At 42.3% G+C, this 24,168-nt stretch overlaps 1 protein-coding gene and 1 non-coding gene across 2 annotated transcripts; both read right to left on the reverse strand.

Annotated features, from left to right (window-relative positions):
* Window positions 1-1,490: 1,490 nt before the first annotated feature.
* LOC135480809 (uncharacterized) lies at window positions 1,491-23,484 on the reverse strand. The gene is made up of 12 exons (XM_064760735.1): window positions 23,285-23,484; window positions 22,707-22,774; window positions 20,793-20,897; window positions 20,621-20,681; window positions 20,222-20,353; window positions 17,850-17,997; window positions 16,408-16,553; window positions 13,000-13,124; window positions 12,403-12,558; window positions 10,690-10,994; window positions 5,132-5,425; window positions 1,491-3,549 (listed from the first exon to the last, which is right to left on the reverse strand). Exons 1-12 carry the CDS (start codon window positions 23,482-23,484, stop codon window positions 1,549-1,551), a joined length of 3,741 nt encoding a protein of 1,246 aa, XP_064616805.1. The 3' UTR covers window positions 1,491-1,548.
* Window positions 4,761-4,833, reverse strand: Trnas-acu (transfer RNA serine (anticodon ACU)). Its single transcript has one exon. It is a non-coding gene; the product is annotated as a tRNA-Ser (tRNA).
* Window positions 23,485-24,168: the final 684 nt, after the last annotated feature.

A 24,168-nucleotide genomic window follows, 5' to 3' on the forward strand; every position in this document is an offset into this window, starting at 1 on the left:
CAGCATGGACCACACATTACCTTGTTGTTGTTGTTGTGGCATCGGCCGTGACGGACCAGCAGCTGCAGGAGGTTGACTGCTACCTGCCTCATCTGTTGGCCTCTAAGAACTAATAAAATCCGTTATGGATGGGGTCCGCAAGGACATTTTACTGCGCATCAGAGCAATGTGCTTTTTGCCAGACATGTGGACTCGTAATGCTGCTTCCCCATTGTTCCCAGGCCAAATGATTTGACACAAACTTTACATCTCGCCTTGTGTTTATCTGGATCTTTTTCCAACCACCCGACATATTCACTGTTTTCCAGCCATATTTCGTGGAACAAACAATAGCCAGGCATGTTTAACATTGTTAGCAAGTTCACATACTACGGCTCCCTCGATTCAAACCAATCCCGTCAGAAAACTTTCCTGAGAACCCGCGCAATTTCCGGTTTCGGAAACCAGCTTTTTCAATGACTACTTATGATGTGGTTCTGTTTCCGATATTACAATCTGCAACACTCGGCAATTTTCGTGTGAAGGGGCTCAAATGGGGTTTCTGAAATATGGTGTCTAACCGTATGATTTTCGTGGATGATTCTTAATTGTTCAGCAATAATTTTTTTCACTGGTTGCAGTTTATAATTTTTAAAGACTTTTAAAGACCCTGATCTCACTTTTATCAAATTTTAAGGTTTTTAAGGTCCTTAATTAAACACAACGAATATTAAAGACTTTTAAGGAAATTAAGGCAGCGTACGAACCCTGCATTTATCATTTATTTTCAATATCATTTTTATCATTTACACGTATGGGCTCTGTTAGGTTCCCCATAGCAAGTACTGCAAGTTTATGTTTCGGTATATCCTTTCGTATTTCAAATTTTGGATAGAAAAGAATAAAACATTGAAAAAAGAATTTTTTAATATAACCTGGTAGTTGTCGTTTTCTCCTTCATGGTCATTTGGTTGTCTTGTGTATATGTGTGTTAAGATTAGTGGATAAAGAATAATTGAATTTAACCGTTTAAGAAATGGCTGTTACATATCTTGCTAAAATATGTGGATGTTGGTGAAAATACAGAACATTTGACGTTTGTGTTGGAAAATCATTGTTGTATTTTGGATGGCTTTGCTGTGAGCATTTAATTCCATTTTTGCCTCATGTTTTGGAAAGCACATCTCTACTAATAGAGCCAGACATTTTGACACCTGCTTTGACCGGTCTTTTCAAAGTCAAATTAGCTGTTCAGTGCACCCATTTATCATTTATTTTCAATATCATGTATTTATCATTTACACGTATGGGCTCTGTTAGGTTCCCCATAGCATGTACTGCAAGTTTCTGTTGAAGATATTAGTATGTTTCGGTATATCCTTTCGTATTTCAGATTTTTGATAGAAAAGAATAAAACATTGAAAAAAGAATTTTTTTAATATAACCTGGTAGTTGTTTTCTCCTTCATGGTCATTTGGTTGTCTTGTATATATGTGTGTTAAGATTAGTTGATAAAGAATAACTGAATTTAACCGTTTAAGAAATGGCTGTTACATATCTTGCTTAAAGTCATACATTGTTACCAGGCCGTCTGCGGTATACCGGCAAGGCGCCGCTCGGCAGCAAGTCTTTGACGATCCGCATGCCGTGCTCTCGCCACACCGTCTGTAAGGTCTTGTACTCTGCGTCTGTACACGGCTGGTGGGTGAGATCATTGTCGAAAGCATGCTGCGGTGGCAGTGTGGTTTCCTCCAGCCGGGCCAGGGAGTCTATGTAGCTGTAACAAAATTTCCCTTTGGTCACGTGACAGTCATAAGCTTTCACCCACTTGTCGTAACTGTAATTCGGGGCCAGGTAATTCCGAATGTCCAGAAATTTCAGCTGCGGTGTGGTGAGGGCCATGTGATTATTGTTCCGCTTAATCACATACTCCAAATCACCGCTCTGGACCAGGTGGGGGTAAAGCTGTTGTTTGATTAAGTTCAGGTCATAGTTACCCGAGTTAAAGCCGAGGACGGGGAGCTGGTCCATATAGGTCACGAATCTGTCCCGCACTCGGCGTGTGTAAGACGGTTTCTTCTCGTCGGGATCGATCCGCTCGTCTAAGGCGTCCAGGATGTAAGCATAACGCTCGTGGAGATAGGCGCTACTGATCTCGCTGATGTCGTTGAGGTAAGCCATCATGTCCTCGACGAGTGCCTGGGGATCGCCGGTGGAGATGAAACACACGGGCTGGTCGTAATCCGGTACATTAGAGTTGACGCTGACACTCATGGGGGTGTGTTGAGCCGTCCATTCCGTCGAGTCAGTCGCCGCATCGTCCACCGGGTTCACCGGAGCCAAGTACGCCTCAAAGTCGTAACACGCTCGGTACGGGAAGATGCCGTCGTCACCGTCCTGGAGTTCGATCCCCATGTCCGCCAACGTTTCGAAAATGGTGGGCCGATTGCGGAAGACACCCCCCGGGTACTTTCGTCGAATGGCGTCGGTGCACGTTTGACCGTGCCGTCGTAACTCCCGCAGTGTCGGAAAACTCTTCTGGCACACCTGGCAGGTGAAAGATCGAGCATAACGCCCCATGTCTTTGATATAGCTGAAATGTCGCTGGTACAGGTTTAACCGCAGGGTAGGGGGAGAATAGCGCTCGGCACTGCGGTGAATGAGTTGTGCTGAGTACGACCTGTCCATGGGGATGAGCTGGTAGACTTGAATGTTCACTTGAAACAGGCTTTCCACCGTGTCCAGCGCACTGAGGGGTACTCCGCGGAAATACCTTGGCTCCATCTCCTCCAGATACCTGCGGTAATACACCCCAGCCTGGTGTTCGCAGTTATTGGGGTCGGCCTGGTCTAGATGGACGGCCAGACACCGAAACAAACACCAATAGTCCCTGTAAGGACCATTATCTCCACCCACCAACGTGTGTAGCCACTTGTTTCCTTTCAGGTAAGAGGGTAACGTTACCCCACCTTTACCGATAGGTTGATGTGGCAGTTTGTGGACGAAAAACAGCATGTTGGTGATGAGGTCGACGGTCCATTTCGTATTGGGGTGTTGTTTTTGGGCCAAGGTAAGCGGGTCTTGGGTGAGGAGATGCTGGGTGTGGAATCCTCGCAGGTCAGCCCGACTCGCCACGCGGTACGGTGCGTCGAGTACTCGGGTGTTGTTGGTGCTCGGGTAATAATACCGCACCTGGCCCGTCCCTTTGTGGCGGAGGATATATCCAAAACTGTAATTGATAGTGAAAGTAGTTGGCTGGTCTTCGTAAATCTCGTCTACATAGGCTGGGATAGCACCGAGATCACTCAGTCGGTAATTATAGCAGTCTTGAATTGGTTTGTGGCGATGGAAATGCGTTCTGATCGATCGCCAATGCCGCTGGTACAACTCCCGTACGTCACTGTCACCGCTCGGTAAGACAGCCTCGTGAGGCTGTACTGGGTCGGGTTCGAACTGGGTCGTTGGACTTTTTTTCTTTTGTTTTTTCTTTTCTTCTTCTTTCAGCGAAGTATCCGCCGCTAAACTCACTTGAGCTTTACTCGTTGGGGTGGTGGTAGATGAAACAGGTCTCTGTAACATAGAAGGGTGTAGACGTTATAACCAAACCCTAGACATACTCTATACATACTATTGGCGATCGTCTCAAGGATGGTAAATGAGTGCCCGATTTAAATAACAACAAATCATAATTAATTTTCATGGGATATTTTAAATTAAGTGAAATAAAGTAATACAATGTGTTTAAATGAATTGTGACACGAGTTTGCTTTACACAAATATGAACTAAATGATAACTCTGCAAAACCCCTATACAGTTTTGGAACAAAAAAAATAAAGAAAATTACTATATATTACTCTTTCCAGACACGTATTGTCGTTTGACATTTAGAGTTATGCCCCTTATTTCCATTATTCCAACAAAAGTAGTCGCCCCTGCTATGCGTATTCCATCAGGAGTTATCCCCCTTGTTTACATACATTTGACATCGCACACATTCGTGAATTTCTACTACGAAATACATAAGGAAATATCCTCTAAGCTACTCAGGCTTTCTATCTAGCTTTACTGGAGTTACAAACTATTAAAAGACACAACTATCCTTAAATATATTGAACTAAAACTACTGTTATTTCCATAAGAAATCTAGCGATCTCAGCAGTGAATAGTCATTTTCAGCAATGAAATGCAGCATGTCTTATTGCATATGATCCAGTAAAGAAGTTTTTTTTTATACTTTTCATATACTGTTACAAACATGTAACATGCGATAGCTCGTACGGTCTTAAATTAACTTTCAAGAAGCAAAGCGGGTTCAGGAAAGAAAGAAGACATCTAAGCCTATTTTTGTTTTGATCGGCTGCATAGTAATTTTCAGCAATGAAATGCAGCATGTCTTATTACATATTATCCAGTAAAGAAGTTTTTTTTTATACTTTTTTTTCATATACTGTTACAAACATATAACATGAGATAGCTCTTACTGTCTTAAATTAACTTTCAAGAAGCAAATTATTCCCCCTAATTCATCCCCAGCCTGAAACAAACAAATCATGTACATTTATTGTGCGCATTTTTTTGGAAACGGACCCTTTTTGTCACCAAGTCTGAGATGACCAACGCTGAATGCGGAAAGCAACTACTCATACATGCACATGATTCAACATTTGGACTTCAAAGACTATCCCCAAATTCAACATACTCGTCGTTATTTAAAACGAATTAGTATGCAAAGAAACGAGAATGAAAAAAAAAATCAATGCCCACCAACAACAATGTCAACTGGCCGACATGGGGCTCGAACCCGTGACATTCGCGTTAGTAGCCCGACGCTCTGCCGACTGAGCTAACCGGCCATTCATGCAATACAGTGACTTTTCAACCTCCATAATCACGCGGCGTCTGCTGTATCGCGTCTTTTTCTCTTTTTTTTTCGACACACCGACATTTAAACAATTGATCAGCGTTGACCTAGTTTTCGCTGAGGATTAAAATCGCGCATGCTATGTTACTCCGCCATAATTCCTTCAAGAACAGGAACTACATCCCCACATACGTATATCAGGCAGCGGAAGATCAGGTCTCCGTGTTTTGTTTTTTTTTTCAAAGATAATTTTTAAATAAATTAAAATAAAAAATAAAAAGAGAACTTACCGGGCCGTGTTTCCCACGTTGATGGGTCTGCCAATCCCACAACCGGTAGAAAGACTTCTCGCAATCTTCGCAATGCCACACACGTTCTCGTTTGTTGCCATGCCGCTGTTGATGACGGATCAAATTCGCCCGGCGAAAAAACGCCCGGTCACAGGTCGGACAGGTGAATCTTTTGTTTGTCTGGGGCTGGTGACGCGTCCGCTGGTGCCGGAGCCAGTTATTCCGCAGGGTAAAATGCTGGGCACACACCCGGCAAAAATACTTCTCCGTCGTCCTCTTCTCCTTGTCACCGTGCTGTGTTTTAGCATGACGTCGCCAGCTATCGCGTCGGGTAAATCCTCGATCGCACACCTCGCACGTAACCCCTTCTCGCACGCTGATTGGTCCGTTTTGTGGGCCCCCCCCCCCCCCCCATTGGGCCGTTTTGGGGCAAATCCGGCTCACCCATTGGTCCGTTTTGGTGCCCGGGAGCTCTTTTTGAGCTGTCCCACTCGACTTTACAAGCCGACGTTTTGCCTCTTTTTTTCTCTCTTTTTTTCCCTATACTGTTATACGGTTATACTATACGCTAGTCTACTACACACATCACTCCTTATCACTCCTTATCACATATGCCCCGCGGCGTGGAAAAAACCCACCAAACTTCCCCAGCGAATGTTTGGAAGGGGTGACGTCACACCAAGCGTCAATCCGCTAAAAAAAATTTTTTTTTAATACATAATACATAGGAACCATTCCGATAGATAGCAGCCCTAGCATGACACACTGGCACACTGACCCAGTCCCTTTTTTTTCATACATAAAACATAGGAACCATCCAGATAGGTATTCCCGTTTACCATTGTTCAGGAAACATATCGTTGTCAGCTGTGTTTTGTTTTGACACGTGGTTTTTGTTTTGATCGGCTGCGTCTTGTATACATTGTATACATTGTTGCCAGTCAGTCAACCAGCCACTGCGTCAGCCACTGCGACAGCGAGCTGGGGAGTACACCCTTATACATGTCACCTACATGGAGTGGAAACCCTATCGACACACCATCTACAGGTGATGGAAAACACATTTATCGCAAGTGCTTACATAACGGTAAACAGCTCAGCTGTGAATAGTAATTTTCAGCAATGAAATGCAGCATGTCTTATTGCATATGATCCAGTAAAGAAGTTTTTTTATACTTTTTTTCATATACTGTTATACTATACGCTAGTCTACTACACGCTAGTCTATACACATGGGCCCCGCGGCGTGGAAAAAACCCACCTAACTTCCCCAGCGAATGCTAAACGCATCAACTGATCGAACACTCATCGAAGGGGTGACACCTGCAACATCCACCAGCCCTTCGGGCTAGGAGGTGTGACGTCACCACCACATCACCACAAAAAACAGATCCTCAAAACCACAAAAAATGGATCCTCAAAACGGAACCAAACGTACATTCCCAACTACTGGCGCTGTTATCACTGTGTTGACATTATGATCGTGATTGAACGGGCGCTGTTATCACTGTGCTAACATTGTGATCGTGATTGAACGGGCGTTGTTATCACTGTGCTGACGTTATGGTCGGGAGTGAACGGGCGCTGTTATCTCTGTGCTAACATCGTGATCGTGATTGAACGGGCGCTGTTATAACTGTGCTGACATTGTGATCGTGATTGAACGGGCGCTCTTACCACTGTGCTGACATTGTGGTCGGGATTGAACGGGCGCTGTTATCACTGTGCTGACATTGTGATCGGGATTGAACGGACGCTGTTATCACTGTGCTGATATTGTGATCGGGATTGAACAGACGCTTTCACCACTGTGCTAACATTGTGATCGGGATTGAACGTTCTAACACATACCACTGTTTGTCAATGAAAGTGAATTTGGATGAACCCATTTGCTCGTGGGATGAGTTTTGGCACCATTTTAGACAACCGTCATAACCTGAACGCAGATAAAGTAAAAGATTGTTGCTACGTGGTGTGATTGTTTGTCGCAGCTCATATAAGTTTTACTGTCGGCCAGTTTTACGGTCGACAAAAAAGTTACGCTCGGAAGAGGAGATTTACAGTGGCAAAAATAGACTTATGGCTGGGAAAGAAAATTCAGATGGATTTCAACACGTATATTTACGCTGATATCATGGGATATAGTCCTGAGAAAATTAACTGTTTCATGGGTACCGGAAACCGGAGTTCCCATAATAAACCATCGGAATTTAACAAGTAACTAACAAAGTTAACACACAAATGGTCACACGCAGAGTGAGCGCAATATGTTATAAGCAAGTGATCTCCAAACAGTCTCAAAACAGTGCAAAAAGCCTTAGAAAATGTGTTGACCGCTTACTGTCAGGAAGTCCCACAGAACAACGGAAGTAATGCAATTGTGAAAATTATTTACCTGTCCTAGGCTGGTGTTGAACCCGCACCCGGGAGGGAAGGGGATGCATCAGATTAGACGACAGCCGTGTTAACCGCCCTAGCAACGTTGTGATTGATCGATTGTTGTTTAAGGTCATATTTACGCGTGTTTGACTTAAATAATGGTGGTCAGTTTTTTGGGCGAGAGGAATGTAGATTGCCTGGGATTAAACCACTGACATCTGACTGCAAGGTACTGAAGAACGTTCGGACGTGTGTCGTTATACTAGTGAAATCAAGTAGTCCTCAATAAACATTTAACCACACGAACAGTGAAGGCGAAAAAAAAAAATCAAAGGCCAGGATTTAACTCACACCTTGTATGCCTCATGGTTATGAATCGGACACTTTACTCTCTACCTACATCTCCACCCCAACAAAGTTTTAAGCTGAAGGTACTGCATAAACATTTTAAGCACATGGCGCTCTTCTGCAGAAAGAGCTGGTCAAAGCGCTCGGAAGAGGAGATTTACTAGCTGGTCTTACCCTTGACCTGTGATGCAATAGAATTAGGAATCATTCGTATACAGGTTTTGTAATTGCTCGGTTTCTTTCGTTTTTATTTTTTGTTCCTTCAAAGGCATAAAGAGCTAGAGGTATAGAGATCAAACAACAGGGATCAAAGAACATAGATAAAGCATGCACTAAATAGAAACGGCATTTGTAGCACAGAAGTATATAAATAAGAATGTAAATGGTAAGTTTGTAAAGTGCGTTTTGGTCGTCGTATATAAAATGTATATAGCAAAGCCATATCACAGCCTGTCTAGCAAGAAAACTTGAAAAATGTCCATAACCAAACAACATGGTGCTGGACACGCCCACTGCCACACCCCAACGTCCATCACTATTATTACAGCCATATTGCACACAGCCTAACCTGTTTTTTTCTCTCCCTTTCACAAAAGTAAAACGCAAAATTTTGCTCATGGTGATAGCTCTCAACCAAATGCTTTACAATTCTGCCACAAGATTTGGAACCAATTCCACAAAAAGTGACATAGTATCACTGAGAACATCATGATTTGGTGTATAGATTATTACAAAATGTCGCGTCACAATTCAGTTATTCGTAATCCTCTTCCGTATAAAACCTCTGGACCGGTGACGTCATCAAACTTCAAATATGTCATCATGCACGTCACTCCAGAAATAGACCACAATCACAAAAGACCGACAGTACATAGCTTTTTTACAACGAGATATCTTTCGTACGTTAAATACAAAACTTGTAACGTTTGCAAGCTTTCCGCTCCCAGCACGACATATTTATCTCCCTGTATATTCAATCCGTCAATGAATGTATTAAAATGTTCGGCATGTATATTTTCAATGTTTTGAAAATCTTTTCTACAGGCTCGTTTGTTTCCACAAAAATCAACATTTCCCGTCAAGCATGGGTGACGCCCCAAGTGGTTCTTCAAAACGTTCCTGTGTATGCAAGGGCGAACTCCCAAGTAGTTCTTAAAACGTTCTTGTATTTGCAAGGGTGAAGTCCCAAGTGGTTCTTCAAAACGTTCCTGTATTTGCAAGGGTGAGGTCCCAAGTGGTTCTTAACCAACTGAATCTTAACCCTTGAAAAGCAAGTCCAAGTAGTTCTTCAAAACTTCCTTTTATCCATCAATGTCCAGTTAATCCTGTGACAACCTTTGGAAGAGACTAGTATATAGTTTACATCCGAACCAGCGAATGTCAGCCAAAATCAAAACATTTACGTCACTAGAACTACCCCAAAAATGTTCATCTTGTGGCAGTGGTAGGCCTGTGACTTGGTCATTTGATGTCAACCAATCTAAGATCATTATGTAATCAAAGAAAATTTCTACAGGGTATGTGACGGTTATAACCCACACCTTCACCAAATAAATGGAATTATCTCTCAGTGGCGTCAGAAACGCGTAAGCGACGTCACAAATGTCACATCACCGTAAACAACGTACACTAAGAGTGCAAAAAACCTGTTTCCAGGGCAACATACAAATACAAACTCGAATTTTGATCACCCGTAGCAGCGTCACTGCATCCACAATGACATAAATACAAAAATATATATATATATATATATGTATACCTTAAAATAAAAACGCCAATGCCATGCCGGAATGACGTTACAATCATGTCACATTGGTCAAACACGCCTATCCAAAATGAGAAGGTCAACATGAAACAACAATGCAACAGCGTCTTCGTTCCCAATAAGATAATATCTTTTTCACAAACTATGGTAAGCATACGACCTACTACCCAAATCATAGGAAACCAATTCCAAATGCCTTCTGTGTACAACCTGCACAACAACGACGTGAAGAATGGAACTGACACAAATATATTTTCAAATTGTATTAATAAATTAAGTGGGGGAAACATTTTGTACAATACCATAAATAACTATTTATGGTCTTAACTATTTTTACGTTTTTTTTCCAAGACTTTTTTTCCCAAATAGATCTGAGAATCGTATAATGACTACTCTAAAACACATTTTAACGTTAACTATCAATTAATCATGTAAGGCATGCCTTTGTACAATTTACAGTATTGTCTTCTGTTATTAACCCAACGACTAGAAATAAAATTGATCGTGACCCCAAATTTTTTACCCCACTTGCGTATATGTATATATATATATACGTTCGTCCATAGGGGTCGAACATGCAGGAAAGTTGACTAAGAATAAATAAGTCACCTCTCAACATACACAAAAGCTAAATCTCCTCGCCTGGAAGTAAAAACATTGCTCATTTTGGGTACGGTCAACAACTGGTAACAGATTCAATGGCAGTTGAATTTAGATTCATGAAATTTGTACTCAATAATACAACATGGCACCATCCATTGCTAAATTTTAACAGATGTCCTTACGTACCGGAAGACAATATGAAAAAAAGGCCAACGAATGCGTTCACAACTCTGTGGCAAAACACAGGAATCTTTGTTCCTGTTTTCTTCATTCCGAAGAACGCCGAATGCTTACGAATAATGCCGGTCTTTGTCGCAGACTACCATGGACATTCTCGAGAAATTCCGGATATCTTCGAAACTCTGATGTCCCATTCGTGTCACATATCCGACTTCCCCGTGGCATCGCCGGTAGTGGGATGGCGATCTGTAGAAGGATCCGAGAACCTCACTGGGTAACTTACAGGTAACACGGCATTGGGATTCACATAACTAATCAGGGGGTCCATTGAAAGAGAGGAGTTACCGGCCAGAGAGTAGTTATGATGGGAGAATCGTCCCATTGGATCGTCCACCTCCATGCTACTTCGGTACCCGTCCTTATCGGGCATCATGAGGTTATTGGGTACGTTATGCTGAAAGTAGCCTCCAGGGGGCTGTAGGCCGAGATCGCCAGTCCGGTTAAACATGGGCAGCGAGTAGCAACTCGGTAGACGCGCTCTCTGATTGGATAGGTACTCTAGACTTCTCTGAGCCACTGGGTTAGGAACTGTGAGTGACAGAAGAATGAGAAAGAGAGGGAAAGGAAGGGAGAAAGACTGGCTGCGGGTTAAACGGAACATCAACCAGATAGCTAATTTGAGTACACAGAAATACGCATGCACAGAACCGGCCATTCGTGGGACAAACCCAGACCTGTATGACTACGGCATACACTTACTACGGCTCGCTTCCATTCACCTCTGAAGGAAACATTGTAAAATTTTGGAAAACAGTCGATTACTTATCTCTCCGGTCTGTCCACTTACTGTTTTACAATGCTTAGCATCCCAGGGAACCGGACTTTTAAAATCCCGAGCTGCCAATCCCCCCATATTTCAGCAACCTGGACCATTAGGCCTATGTGATAAGAGTCGATCTTTGTGAAGTTCAATCGAGCGGAGAAGTTGAACTTGCTGAAATACGGATACTTACCTTTGGGATGATCGACAGCTCGGGATTTTAAGTCAGGTGCCCTGAGCTTTGTTAAGGAGTAGCTGGACAGGCCGGGGAGGTAAGTAATCGACTGTTTTCCGAAATTTAACGATGGGAGAAATCCATGGCTATGCGAGCCCTCGTGAAGTATAGTCATAGAACAGAAGCTCTTAGTCATTTTGTTTGTCAGCGATTCCTCTGACGTTTGGTTTGGCCAACTTTCGTTCGGCCAAGGATGGCTTCATACCAACGTCAGAGCGCCCTCCATTTAAAAATCTGACGCAGTTACATGCCCTTGTCAAGTATGCCGACGCTTTCAGTACAGAGGGTTGCTCCGAGCATCACCCACATGAAGTAAGCGATCGACGTTGCCCTTGTGATAAATCGACAAACGAAAAGTTAAGGAACATATGTGTCTGCAAACGTCAGGCTGTGGAGATGTATTTAATGGGTAGTTTTTGTCCCAAACGCTGAGACAAAATGCCATAGCAGTGCATCAGGGTTTTAAATGAAGCGCGCTCTGACGTTAGTTTGGGGCCATCCTTGACCAAACAAAAGTTTGTCAAACCTAACATTAGAGACGTCTCGGGCAAAACTACGACGTCTCATCAATTTCCCTCAGTTGGGACTTTATTCTAACTGCTGATATAAAAGCTTTAAGGGGCAACATTCACCACCTCCCGCCCTCCACGCGCCCCCTCCTAGCTCCCTCCCCTCCCCCCGTGCCTTGCACCATGGTTTAAGCAGAATTATTGGTAATAAAAAAATGCGGCCATGCTTATTGTAATATTTGTATACGTCAGCGGTACAGAATTACTCAAACTGCTGTGTTGTTATCACATTTAATAAAGCCTGCACCTCGCGAGCAAGCGATTGAAAAGCAAGCACATTGAAACACTCGGCCACGATCTTCTCCCACACAACTAACACGCCAAAGTCTTAATATTCGTCTTACAAGCCCAAGGCCATTAGAAGAAACTCACCGGACATATCATCGTGATAAATTCTATACAACTCGCTCTGGGACGGCGGGGCAAAGGTATGAGGATTCCGTGACTGAATTTGTTGGGTCTTTGCGCGGGTTCTTCCCGTTAACAGGGCTTTTGGTGCCGACACACTGGTCTCGTAACTGGTGGTTTCTGAAACGTCAGAAGTGTGTAACTACCTGGCTGATGGAGTTCAATTACACAAATGGGAAGCAACATTAGGTTATGGGGCTTGACCAAGATAGGCACAGCGGCATCTTACGACAAGATAATAATAACGATGGAATTCAGAACAAGTGGTATTTACTTTACTTATTTATTTATTTAACCTGAGTTTTACGCCTACACTAATATGGTGGAAGGAAACCAGGCAGAAGACTAGGAAAACCCACGACCACCCGCAGGTTGCTGATAGATCTCCCCACGCACCGCCGGAGTTGAACTTACAGCGACCACATTGGTGAGATGTTCCTGGGTAATTACGCTGTGCTAGCAAGCTAACCACTGGGCGACACCAACAAATGACTACGAAAGTATCTAAGGAAAGAAATGAATACTACGAAAGGAAAGAGATGAATACAACACAAAACGAACCCAGTTTGACGTAGCAAGTTTCCTGGGGTGAGGCCGCACTCTGATCCATTGTGAACGACATGGGACTGGCGACAGACTCCGACCCAGTCTCACTCCCAGGGGTAGCGGGAGGGGTGTACATGGGACTGGAAATAACCACAAAGACATGAATCAGATGCTAAAGAATTAGTGTACAGATTTGGTTCTTATAAAAAAGGAGTTCTGCCTAAACCATGGTGCTAGGGGGCGTGTACATTGCTTCTGTTGAAGCATTTACATGAACAGTTAGAATAAAACCCCTGGGGTAAACTTACGAGAAGCTCTACTTTACCGTTTACGTGACCATTTGCAAACTATCACACTGTCGTCGCTGTTCTGGTTTTACTGTCTACTCTGTAGTCTTTTATATCATGGTCTGTTTAAACAGTCCATTATCGAAAGGGATTTAGCATATTTGCTTCTGTGCAGCTATAATTCATTTCGAATTCTCAATGTACATGTCAAACCGGGCTTGCGGAAGATCGGGTAAAACCAAAAAATCTTGTTTTTAGTTAATGTAATTAAAGACGTACAGCAGAGAGAGTAAAGCAGAGCAGCGACGAGAGTGATAACTGGCAAATGGTCACATGTAACCGGTGAAATATGGCCTCTTGTAAATTTACTCTAGTCAAGGTTTTATTCTAACTGTTCGTGCAAATGCATAAATGGTAGCAATTTACACGTCCCCTGGCACCATGGCTTAAACAGAATTAGGTGAGAAAAAACAAGGTGATGTTAATTGCAACGTCACTGGTCTAGAATTACTCATAACGCAGTGTTGTCATCACATTTAGCATACAATCAAATTAAAACAGGGCAAAGGTACCAGGTCTCGGGAATGCTTAGTCCACCAACAGATACTATTTTAATCGGTTATCACCTCAGCAATTGGGACCATCAGCTAAATCTGGACACTAATCCTTTTATATAAGAAACAGCAGTATAGAGAGCAAAACCACAGCAGCGATGACAGTGTGATAGTTGACAAATGGTCACAGATAATTTTATCACAGAAAATATTTACTCTAAACGCAAATGCTTAAAGGGTAACAGTTTTACCCGTTCCCCCAACGTCATGACTTGAATTACATAACAGTGATACTGAGGACATTTCATTAGACGAATTACATAGTTGGCATCAAATTCAACAATCAGCCATTAACCATAGTCAGGAACTTGTATGTCAAGCTGTTTCTGTACGTGGGAAGGTCTCCAGCAACCTGCGGATGGTCATGAGTTTCCCCCGGGCTCTATCCGGTTTCCTCCCATAATGCTGGGCGCCTTCGTACGCTGTATAAGTGAAATATTCTTGAGCACGGCGTAAAACACCAATGAAATAAATCAAATAAATCAAGGCGTTTCCCATTTCAATTTTTCATATATTTCCCACAATCTATCTTGCTATATGTACATACGAAACAAAAGGTCGTAATCCACCTTGTACTTGTCAGTGTGACGTTTAAGCTCAATAAGTCGTTTCAACACGACTTTGAAGGGACAGAGAATCGAATCTGACCGGCGGATGTGGCCAGTCTATGCCTTGCCTCAGATGGATTTTAGGCATGGTACATGTATTCAAGCGTGAAAACAAGGCTGCAAGATTTAGCACAGAAAACCCTATCTCCGCTGTCAGCCAATCAACTTCGATTCTGTACCCCTTTAATGTATTTTATTTATTTATTTATTTCACTGATGTTTAACGGCGTACATATACGATTTTGGTCAGATTCATAATTAGAGAGAACCAGTGTCCAGTCTGTGGAAAGTTATTTAATTTAATTTAATTATTGGATTGTTGCTTCGAGTCATTTTGACGAATTTGACTGTCCCGGTAGTTAGGGTTTTATTTTTAACTGTTCATTTAAATGCTTAAGCAGACTGTCGTAACTTACACAACCCCTGGCAACATGACTTTAGTCGAATTAGGCCAAATAAATGCAGTTATTCAAAATGCTATGTTGTCCTTTATTTAATAACAGTAAAATGATAACAAGAGAGCATAGAAAATAAAACCAGTGCAGCGTCAGCAGTCAGGGATTTATTCTAATTGCTCATGTAATTAAATGGTAGCCATTTACATAGCCTCTAACACCAAGTACCAGCTCACTTTGGTACACGTGATGTGGAAGACCAATCGTCATACAAGAACGTCCTACTGCATCGATGCGAATGCCATCGTCAGCTGTCTACGCAAAGGCTCCACGAGCAGTGAGGGGAGTGTGTGTGTGGTGGTGGGGGGGGGGGGGGGAGGGGGACCTCAGATTTCCTGTCCATGGCCAAGTTTGAATTCGCAACTCGTGTGCCGTACCGATTGATGACCAAGCACCTCTAAGCAAAAAACCAGGCCATCAGATCTTTAAAGGCAGATTCCTGAACCAAGGCATGGTGACAATGTGTTTTAATTTTATCTATATGTCTGAATACGGTTATTTCACGGTCACTGCTTGCGGGGCACTGGTGGCGACCCTCGTGTGACCGTTTGCGGGGGGCATTGGTGGCGACGCTTGTATGACCGTTTTTTTTTGGGGGGGGGGGGGGGGGGGGCATTGGTGGCGACGCTCGTGTGACCGTTTGCGGGGTTTCATTGGTGATGACGCTCGTGTGACCGTTTGAGGGGGTCATTGGTGGCGACGCTCGTGTGACCGTTTGAGGGGGTCATTGGTGGCGACGCTCGTGTGACCGTTTCTGCAGTCTAATATTCGTTCGGGGCCGATTCCACAAAGCTATTTCTGACTTGATTTAAAATTCAAAATCTCCTCACAACGCTTAGTGTTCGGTCCTCCGATCACATTTATCAGGCTGTCAAACTTTTAATTTATATGGCAAAATAAGCTCTAAAATCTTAATTCAAAATTTTAACCTCAGTCAGAAATGGCTTTGTGGAATCAGGCCAAAGGTCCAGTCTCACAAAGGGGCCTACATTTTTATTGTACATTTGTCGTACCCAGTAGGATATTTTGTACGTCACAATTACCGTATCATTGTCCTATACGTGCCATTATCGTACATGTGCGCCATCTTTGTGGTCTACGTGTCTATCCACCAATATGACGCGCAAAACTAGGTCCCATGTGAAAGAGCTCGCCAGTAACAATTGACCACAATCGTATAACTGTGAAACCCTTGTATATCGCCCCAAGTTACAAGTAAATAAAATACGTAGTTATTGCCTATTTATTTATGTATAGTTTTACTTTACCTATGATAATAAAAAGCCAAAAAATCTTTCTCTACGTCGCCTTTAACACTAATCCAATCGAATGCCTTTTAGCAGGCCAGTCGCTGTACCATTCGATATACAGTGTTGCCTCACTAAAGCATGATACTGCACCCACCCGAATGAATGTCCATTATATAAATATTGTTTTCCTTCTCGCTTCAATCACTCACCTGTTTTCTACAGACGACGGACCAAAGTTTGGGGAGGGGGACTCTGGAGGCTTGGTCAGGTCCCTCTTCCGTTTCCTCTGAGGTGTACTCTTGGGCTGATCTTTGCCCGGGGTCAGCTGACAGTCTTTTCCCAGTATTTCCGCCACCTGAAAAGGGCCGCTGTAAGCCTCCCACTCTTACATGGTCAGCTGGTATGTATTATTCTAGTCCGTTACTAAAACGTTTGTTTACGCCTATACTATTCGTTCTGATTTTATATTTAATTAAGGGCAATTGTATTATAGGACAGAGAAAAGTAGTGTAAATACTAATCAAAGATAACTGATTTAGATCTACAAAAATTACTGCACAAATATATACAAGTACCTGACTCTAGTCCGTTAATCAAAACGCCTGTTTAGGACTAAGCTGATTCAGGTTTTGAAAGTAATCAGTCGGCTCATGTCGAAAGACGGTCGATTCCTGGCTCTAAAACTGGTCATGAAAGGGTCGAAAAACTGGCAAGTTGACGGTAAACCCTAATCATTCATTCATTCACTCATCCTAGTCCGTCACTAACCGTATGGATATCTAAGATATCACAGAAAACTGCTCAGTTGGCATTTCGACCTTCGTCAGACGTTGGTCTCCTTGGATTATTTAGTAAAATTGATGATAACACAGCATTTTTGGTAATTCCACAGCAGTAACGTCTCATGAATTACCAGTAACATCGCAGCCCTTTCTTATTTTACCAAATTTTGCTTAAGCCATGGTTCTGGGTGGGGTGTGGTGTGGTGGGGTGATGTGGGTGCGTAGGTTGACATTACTTAAGCATTTACATGAAGTCAGAATGAATCCAAAACAACGGATTCACCGGTTATGTGTGACCACTTGTGAACTACCACTGTCGCCGTTGCTCTAGTTTTACTCTCTGTGTTTCATATCGTTATGCAGTTTTCATTACCTCACTTTCTACTTCAATACAAAATAATCAATATCTGGGGGCCTACCGTACTAAACTCTTAATGACGAACATACGAACATATCATACGAAAAGATCAAATGCAAATATACCGGATGCTGTACATTTACGGGTTTACCATGGATTTGCGTATACTTATTTTAGCTGTAACTTTACATCATGCTGCTGAATATTTGATTGGGATTTGCACCCTTACAGCACTTTAGCTGCAGAAAAACATGAGACGATTTACTTTAACAACTCCTTGCCTATATGCAACTATGCAACTGGTTGGTAATTCAGAGTAAGAAGAAAACTGTTTACCTATACTGGAAATTCATTGTAGCTCAATCTGTTAGGAAATTGTACAGGAAAAATAACAAATTTGTTATTTTTTTTTTGCAGTGTAAACCTGGTTAAGAGTGATGAAAACAATGAATGGAGTCACACCTTTCTCGACTTTTGACAGTAGAATATAATGTGGTAATGTATCAATTACTTCAGACTTAAATTCATCTGGAAGAGCAATGTTGACAATCCTCAGATAGTCAACACACTTCTCCAGAACTGACGCCATGTCCGTTTTCCGACCCCGAATGTAAGGTAACAAAGCCCTCAGTTGATCACAACTGTCTTTAATACGCTCTCTGAAATCAAAAATACAAAACTTTAAACAAGCATTCATACATTTGATGTCTCAAAAGCACCTAGTATGACAAGTGCTCTTGTTTCTGTATTCATGTCCCCTTCACCGCGTTGCAAATTCAGGAAAATAGCTAAGTTCACCATAGACAAAATGGAAAATGGACAAAACTTACCAAGCTCAAATGTTATCATCAACTTATTTCGATGTGCATAGTGTGCCATGTGCAAAGTTTCAACACAACAAAACCAAACATTTTGTTAGAAGTCAGAATTCTGTGGTCAAAATGGCCATAAAATTGTCGAAAATGACAAAAAAAAAAAAAAAAAAAAAAAAAAAAAAACACAAACTTGAGCTGTATTTATTTATTTATTTGATTGGTGTTTTTCGCCGTTCTCAAGAATATTTCACTTATACGACGGCGGCCAGCAATATGGTGGGGATGGACCGGATAGGAACCTTGAGTGAGCTGGACTTGAAATCACGGCAATCGTATTGATGACTCTTGCGTCATGGCGCTATGCCAGGGACAACGATAAGTCGGACGGTCTCAGAACCGTTATTTTACCTGTTTGTATCACTTTTAAGATTAAAATCGAGTTTGTTGTATATGGTGGAGACTTTGGCATAGACAGCGGCTATTTTGTAAAGGGAAGCATATTTATTTTGTTTTAAGAAGCTTATGTTTTTTATAGGATGCAAGTCCTGAAACACAGCTCAAGAAATCACCATGTGTATAGCATACTTTGTGTTATCGAATTAATCCAGTTAACACAGAAAACAGAAGTAGTCCAAACTGGATTTGGTACTAGGTATTATTATTTACTCTGGTGTCAGAAGTGGGATTATGGTGTCAGAAGTGGTATCTGAAGAGCAATATGGGATTTCATTGATTTATTTGATTGGTGTTTTACGCCGTACTCAAGAATATTTCACTTATACGACGGCGGCCAGCATTATGGTGGGTGGAAACTGGGCACAGCCCGGGGGAAACCCACGACCATCCGCAGGTTGCCGAGAGACCTTACCACATACGGCCGGAGAGGAAGCCGGCATGAGCTGGACTTGAACTCACAGCGACCGCATTGGTGAGAGACTCACGGGTCATTACGCCGCGCTAGCGCGCTAACCAACTGAGCCATGTAGGCCCCAATATGGGATTTGAAGAACAATATTTGATCTGCAGTTAGAAGTAGGTTGTGGCTTCCGGTTGAGATTTAATAACAGATTTCATAGGAACTTTAACGTCAGGAGGTTTGTCAAGTACCTGGTAAAATCAACCTGCTCCCCAAAAGTATGTTCATTTCACATTCGAAGTAAGCAATCAAAGAGCGAGAAATAAATGGTCGATGGAGTCCAAATTGTCTGACTAGACCTCACAGCTGATACTGTGATGCAGCAGGTCTAGTTAGAAGTCTACACTTAGAATGATTAAGAGTTTCCATATGTTTAACGTTCGTGACTACACAATGACAGGTACACAGATGAAAATGAAAATTTGAAGTGGTGTTGAGGTCTGTTCGCCACAATATTTTTCGAAGATTTATTAAGCAAAAAGTTGACCGTGATAAGAAGGGAAGGGGTGAAAGCCCTGGGCTGACAGCTGTTTCAAACTCCATACACAGTAACGAGATGACGAGACACAGAAAAAAGTGAAAGCTTGAACGGAAAAGAAGTGTGTAAAAGAAATATTGCTCAAAATGAATTTACAAGTCAAAAACTTAACCCTGGATGAGGATAGAAGGACATCAAGATAAGATGAGTAGCTTCACGTTAGCAAGGTTTTTTGGAGACTGCCGTCATATCTACTGTAAGTTCTGGTGAGAAAATGCAAACTATATTGAAACTTTATTGCCGCCTTCAGAATAATTGGGGTTGTGATGGTTCCTTGACTGGGACTGAACACCTCATTCATGTTTTTCCGACGTTTAGTTTATTTATTTATTTGATTTTTGTTTCACGCCACACTCAAGAATGTTTCACTTATACGACGGCGGCCAGCATTACGGTGGAGGAAACGCGACAGAGCACGGGTGATACCCATGACCATGCTGGCAGACCTTCCGACCTACGCTTAGAGAGGCAGCCACCATGACAACTAATAGCGACCGTATTGGTGAGAGGCTCCTGGTCAGTGCGCCTCGCTGGCGTGCTGAACCCCTCCCGGTAATTCAGACAAGCATCTTGGCCACTTGGTCATGAACCGATCCCTCTTGAATTACTCTTACCGTCTCATCTTTTCTTTAGTGGTGTGGTCGCTAAAGGTTGGTGGCTTGGCCCTGGGCTGGTAGCTGTTCCGCACTCCTTCCAGAGCTGCTAGAAGAGGAGACACCGGCAATTTCACCTCCTCCTTTTTCGACCTATTCAAGGAAAAAAGTGGAGGCAAATTCGCAATGGCTGCGACATCCAGCAAGGAATTGATGTCATCTTGCACAGAGATTCCTTGTTAAGTGAATGGTTCATGATAGGATGTCCAAAAAATTGATAGTCGCTTCTACGGCTAAAACTGTTGCTGACTTATTGGCAAAGAAATTCAAGTTAAAGCCTTTCGTTAAGGGACAAGAATTTCATTTCGTCAAATAATGATTTCGGTCGTGCTTTTGAAGCCTCTTTTAGAGAAATCTTACCCTTTATCCCCGTTAGCCATCTCTACTGCTCCAGGGGTGTCTTCACATTTGATTTGTGTATCTGTTAAAACACAGGGTTGTACAGTTACGCTATAAGCACTTTATTCGATCATTTTGGTTCTATTAGACTAAAACGATAGACATTTGGAAACGTGGCTGGGATGTCACTGACCAATGGGAACGTCCAGCGTTGACCACTTGCTGTAGACGTCTCTGACAGAGACACAAGTCACAGGTTCGACAAGTACAACGTCTATTCCATGAGGCTGAAGATCCACTGAAATGTAAGAGACCAGTGCGATGTTAAGATGTGCCACATTCTGTTTGAGCTACGTTGTTAGGGTCGTGTAAGTTGCTGCACTTTATACCTTGACATGAACAGTTAAAATAAAACCCGATTAGAGATAAATCTCTTTATATTTATTTATATTAAAGAGGTGGGATTTCACTGTAATTGTGGTTACATGTGACTATTTGCCAACAATCACTGTCGTCCCTACTTCTAGTTCTACTCTCCACACTTGGACCCGTGACGCTCCTTTATGGTTTACGAGTTGTATATGAATGTCAGATTTGGCCCTTATAGATTTAGTGCGAACATAACTGGCACGTTATGAACTGGAATATAGTCAAGGGGCAGCTTTGTAAATAGTTATTCAAAGTTAAACGATGCAGTCTTAAATCTTAATAGGGTCTGCATGGCCGAGGTTGTTAGCAATGGCCCATGACCCTCTCACCCATGCGGTCGCTGTGAGTTCAAGTCCATCCCATGCTTGCATCCTCTCCTGCCATACGTGGAAAGATCTGTCAGCAACCTGAAGATGATCGTGGGTTTCCTCCCACTTTGATGCTGGCCACCGTCGTACAAGTGAAATATTCGTGAGTATGGCGCGAAACACCAATAAATAAATAAATGTTAACACCAGTTTTATTCCAATGAAAAACAAATGACGCACCAATCACACTTTTTTGGGAAAATTTATTTTGAACAATAGTTTGGCGAACAAAATCATCAACAATTCTTTTCCGTTCAAGCTTTCACTTTATCTTTGTCTCCTCTTCTGGTTGCTCTGTAAGGAGTTAAAAAAGCTACCAGCCCGGGCCAAGCCGCCAACTTTTATTGGCCATACTACCAATTGCACCCTTCTCTCCTCATCCACGGTTAGCTCTTTGCCTAAATGCATTTTGAGCATTATTTTGGCAAATCTGTGTACCTGTCATTGAGTGGTCACGAACGTTAAAAAACATGGAAACATAATCATTCTAAGTGGGGTGACTTTTGATTAGATCTGATGCATCACAGTATCTGTTGTGAGTTCTAGACAGAAAATTCGGACGCCATCGAACACTTATTGTCGCTTTTTGATTGCTTAGGCCCAGCATTAAATTTAAATACTTTTGGGGGAATGCCTGTCAAGTACCTGGGATTTTACCTCCTGACGTAAAAAACATACCGAATCTCAACCTGAAGCCACAACCTACTTATAACTAAAGATCAATTATTGATCTTCAAATTCCATATTGCTCTTCAGATCCCACTTCTGACACCATGATCCCATTTCTGACACCATGATCCCATTTCTGACACCATAATCCCACTTCTGACACCATGATCCCATTTTTGACACCACAGTACCTAGCACCAAATGCAGTTTGGACTAAAGAACCGGACAGTTGTTTTCGGACATCTATGCTAAATGGAACGATTCGATAGCACTAAGCATGCTATGCACATGGTGATTTCTTGAGCTGTGTTCAAGAACTTACATCCTATAAAACACATTAACTTCTTAAAACAAAATACATTTGCTTCTCATGACAATATAGCTGTCAATGTCAAAATGTCCACCACATACAACAATCGCGATTTTAAACTTAAAAGTGACACAAGCAGGTAAAATACCGGTTCTGAGACCGAATGTCTGTTTCGACGCATAGATCCTTGTTAATTTACACCAGTCAGGGTTTTATTCTGTTTATGTAAATGTTAAATTAGTAGTAAAATTACACCCCCTGACACCATTATGGCTTAAACAGAAACTGGCGAGAAAAAATCGTTCAACATGAGAAAAGTACTTCTATTTACCGTCCAGGCTCTTCTCGGCGACACCAATAATCCGAGTGGTTTGGTTCAAGCGGCTCATACACATGTACCTGGCAAAGGCAACAGACAAAATTGGCGAGGATTTGCACAGAATCACAGCACACTGGACGATAAGGGAAAAGCCTTGAAAATATCATGCAAGCGAAGTTTAAGAAGCTTAAAACCCTTGTTCTAAGCGCATATATATCTATCGAGCGCCAAATTTTAGCTAATGATTGATTTTGATTATGCCACTTCTGACACCAAATACTTACACCTATGGTTTAGAGAAGAAACTGATGAGACTTATAACAACAACTGAACAGAGACTTGTGGAGTATTATAAGTTGCGGATCTTAAACTGCATGTGCTGACGTGCTATTCTCCTAACACAAAGATAAGTACTATGGTACAATAAAGATATACCGGAATCCTAAAACAGGACGGCAGTTGTAATAATGACTCCACATAGCCCCCAAGGCAGATTATGGGATACCCATAACTGAATAACATGTCTGTATGATAACATGCCATAAAGCGTGATTTCGTCTTGCATGAATTTCCCGCCAAAATTGTCCTACCTTATGGTTGTCGTGAAGCTGAGAGTTTCCTGGCTAACCGGCGAGCTTACGACCAACCAGATCAGCTGGAATCGGTGACAGTTACACATCATAAAGGCCTCATCCAGCCGACACCTCATCACCTCATGTCCTGGTATAGCCTGACACAGCCGTGTGAACAGGGAATCTGTGCTCTCGATGTCCCCCACCAAAAGGGACATGGTTCTGGAGAACTGGCCCTATGGGAAAATAATGAACATGACCAATACCTTGGTGGAAAAGTTGACAAACCAGGCCTCAGTTTTATTAATAGGTCATGCATGTACGATAATCGCACATATAGGACAATGGTACGGTAATAATGACGCAATATGACAAAGTACGATAAAAAAAACTGGCCTCTAGGCCCTGAACTCTGGGACAAATGCTTTGCACAGGAACAACGTTTTAGCCTGTTCACGTGCGACGTTTGACTTTGATTCAAAGTGCATGCACAAAACGGACACAAAGGCACGTGGACTTTTTGGCTTATGCTGTCTATACTTGTACAGCATTAAAATATTGGTGAAAGTCCGTGATCTGCTCGATTCACGTGTTCATACATGTTTTTCTTCGTGCTAGTATTTAACTGGCACAGGAGACGATAGCCGATCCCGTGTAAAATTCTACATACATCTATATAAATAATCATTTAAAATACAAGGACTTTATGAAGAGCTCCGTGTGGAGGCCTAAAGCTATAATGATTTAACAAAGAGAAGGTGTTCCCATTCATCGGTCTTGATCTCGAGATAAGGACATGCGCACTCAGATGACTGAGAGACCATTTCAACCAGGGTTGTAACTACTGTTGTTAATGGCATGGCATAAGTTATTTTGGTTACTCCATAAGCAAGAACTGCAAG

Source organism: Liolophura sinensis, chromosome 13, assembly GCF_032854445.1.
Source record: "Liolophura sinensis isolate JHLJ2023 chromosome 13, CUHK_Ljap_v2, whole genome shotgun sequence".
Classification (NCBI taxonomy): domain Eukaryota; kingdom Metazoa; phylum Mollusca; class Polyplacophora; order Chitonida; family Chitonidae; genus Liolophura; species Liolophura sinensis.

What these genes read in the sequence shown, in the direction of transcription:
- LOC135480809 (XM_064760735.1), bottom strand. Translation starts at nt 23,484, where the DNA reads ATGTCCCTTTTGGTGGGGGACATCGAGAGCACAGATTCCCTGTTCACA. An exon ending in AGCTTCACGACAACCATAAG is followed by an intron (nt 22,775 to 23,284) that starts GTAGGACAATTT and finishes TGCCTTTGCCAG; the next exon opens with GTACATGTGTATGAGCCGCT. An exon ending in CGCCGAGAAGAGCCTGGACG is followed by an intron (nt 20,898 to 22,706) that starts GTAAATAGAAGT and finishes CTTACATTTCAG; the next exon opens with TGGATCTTCAGCCTCATGGA.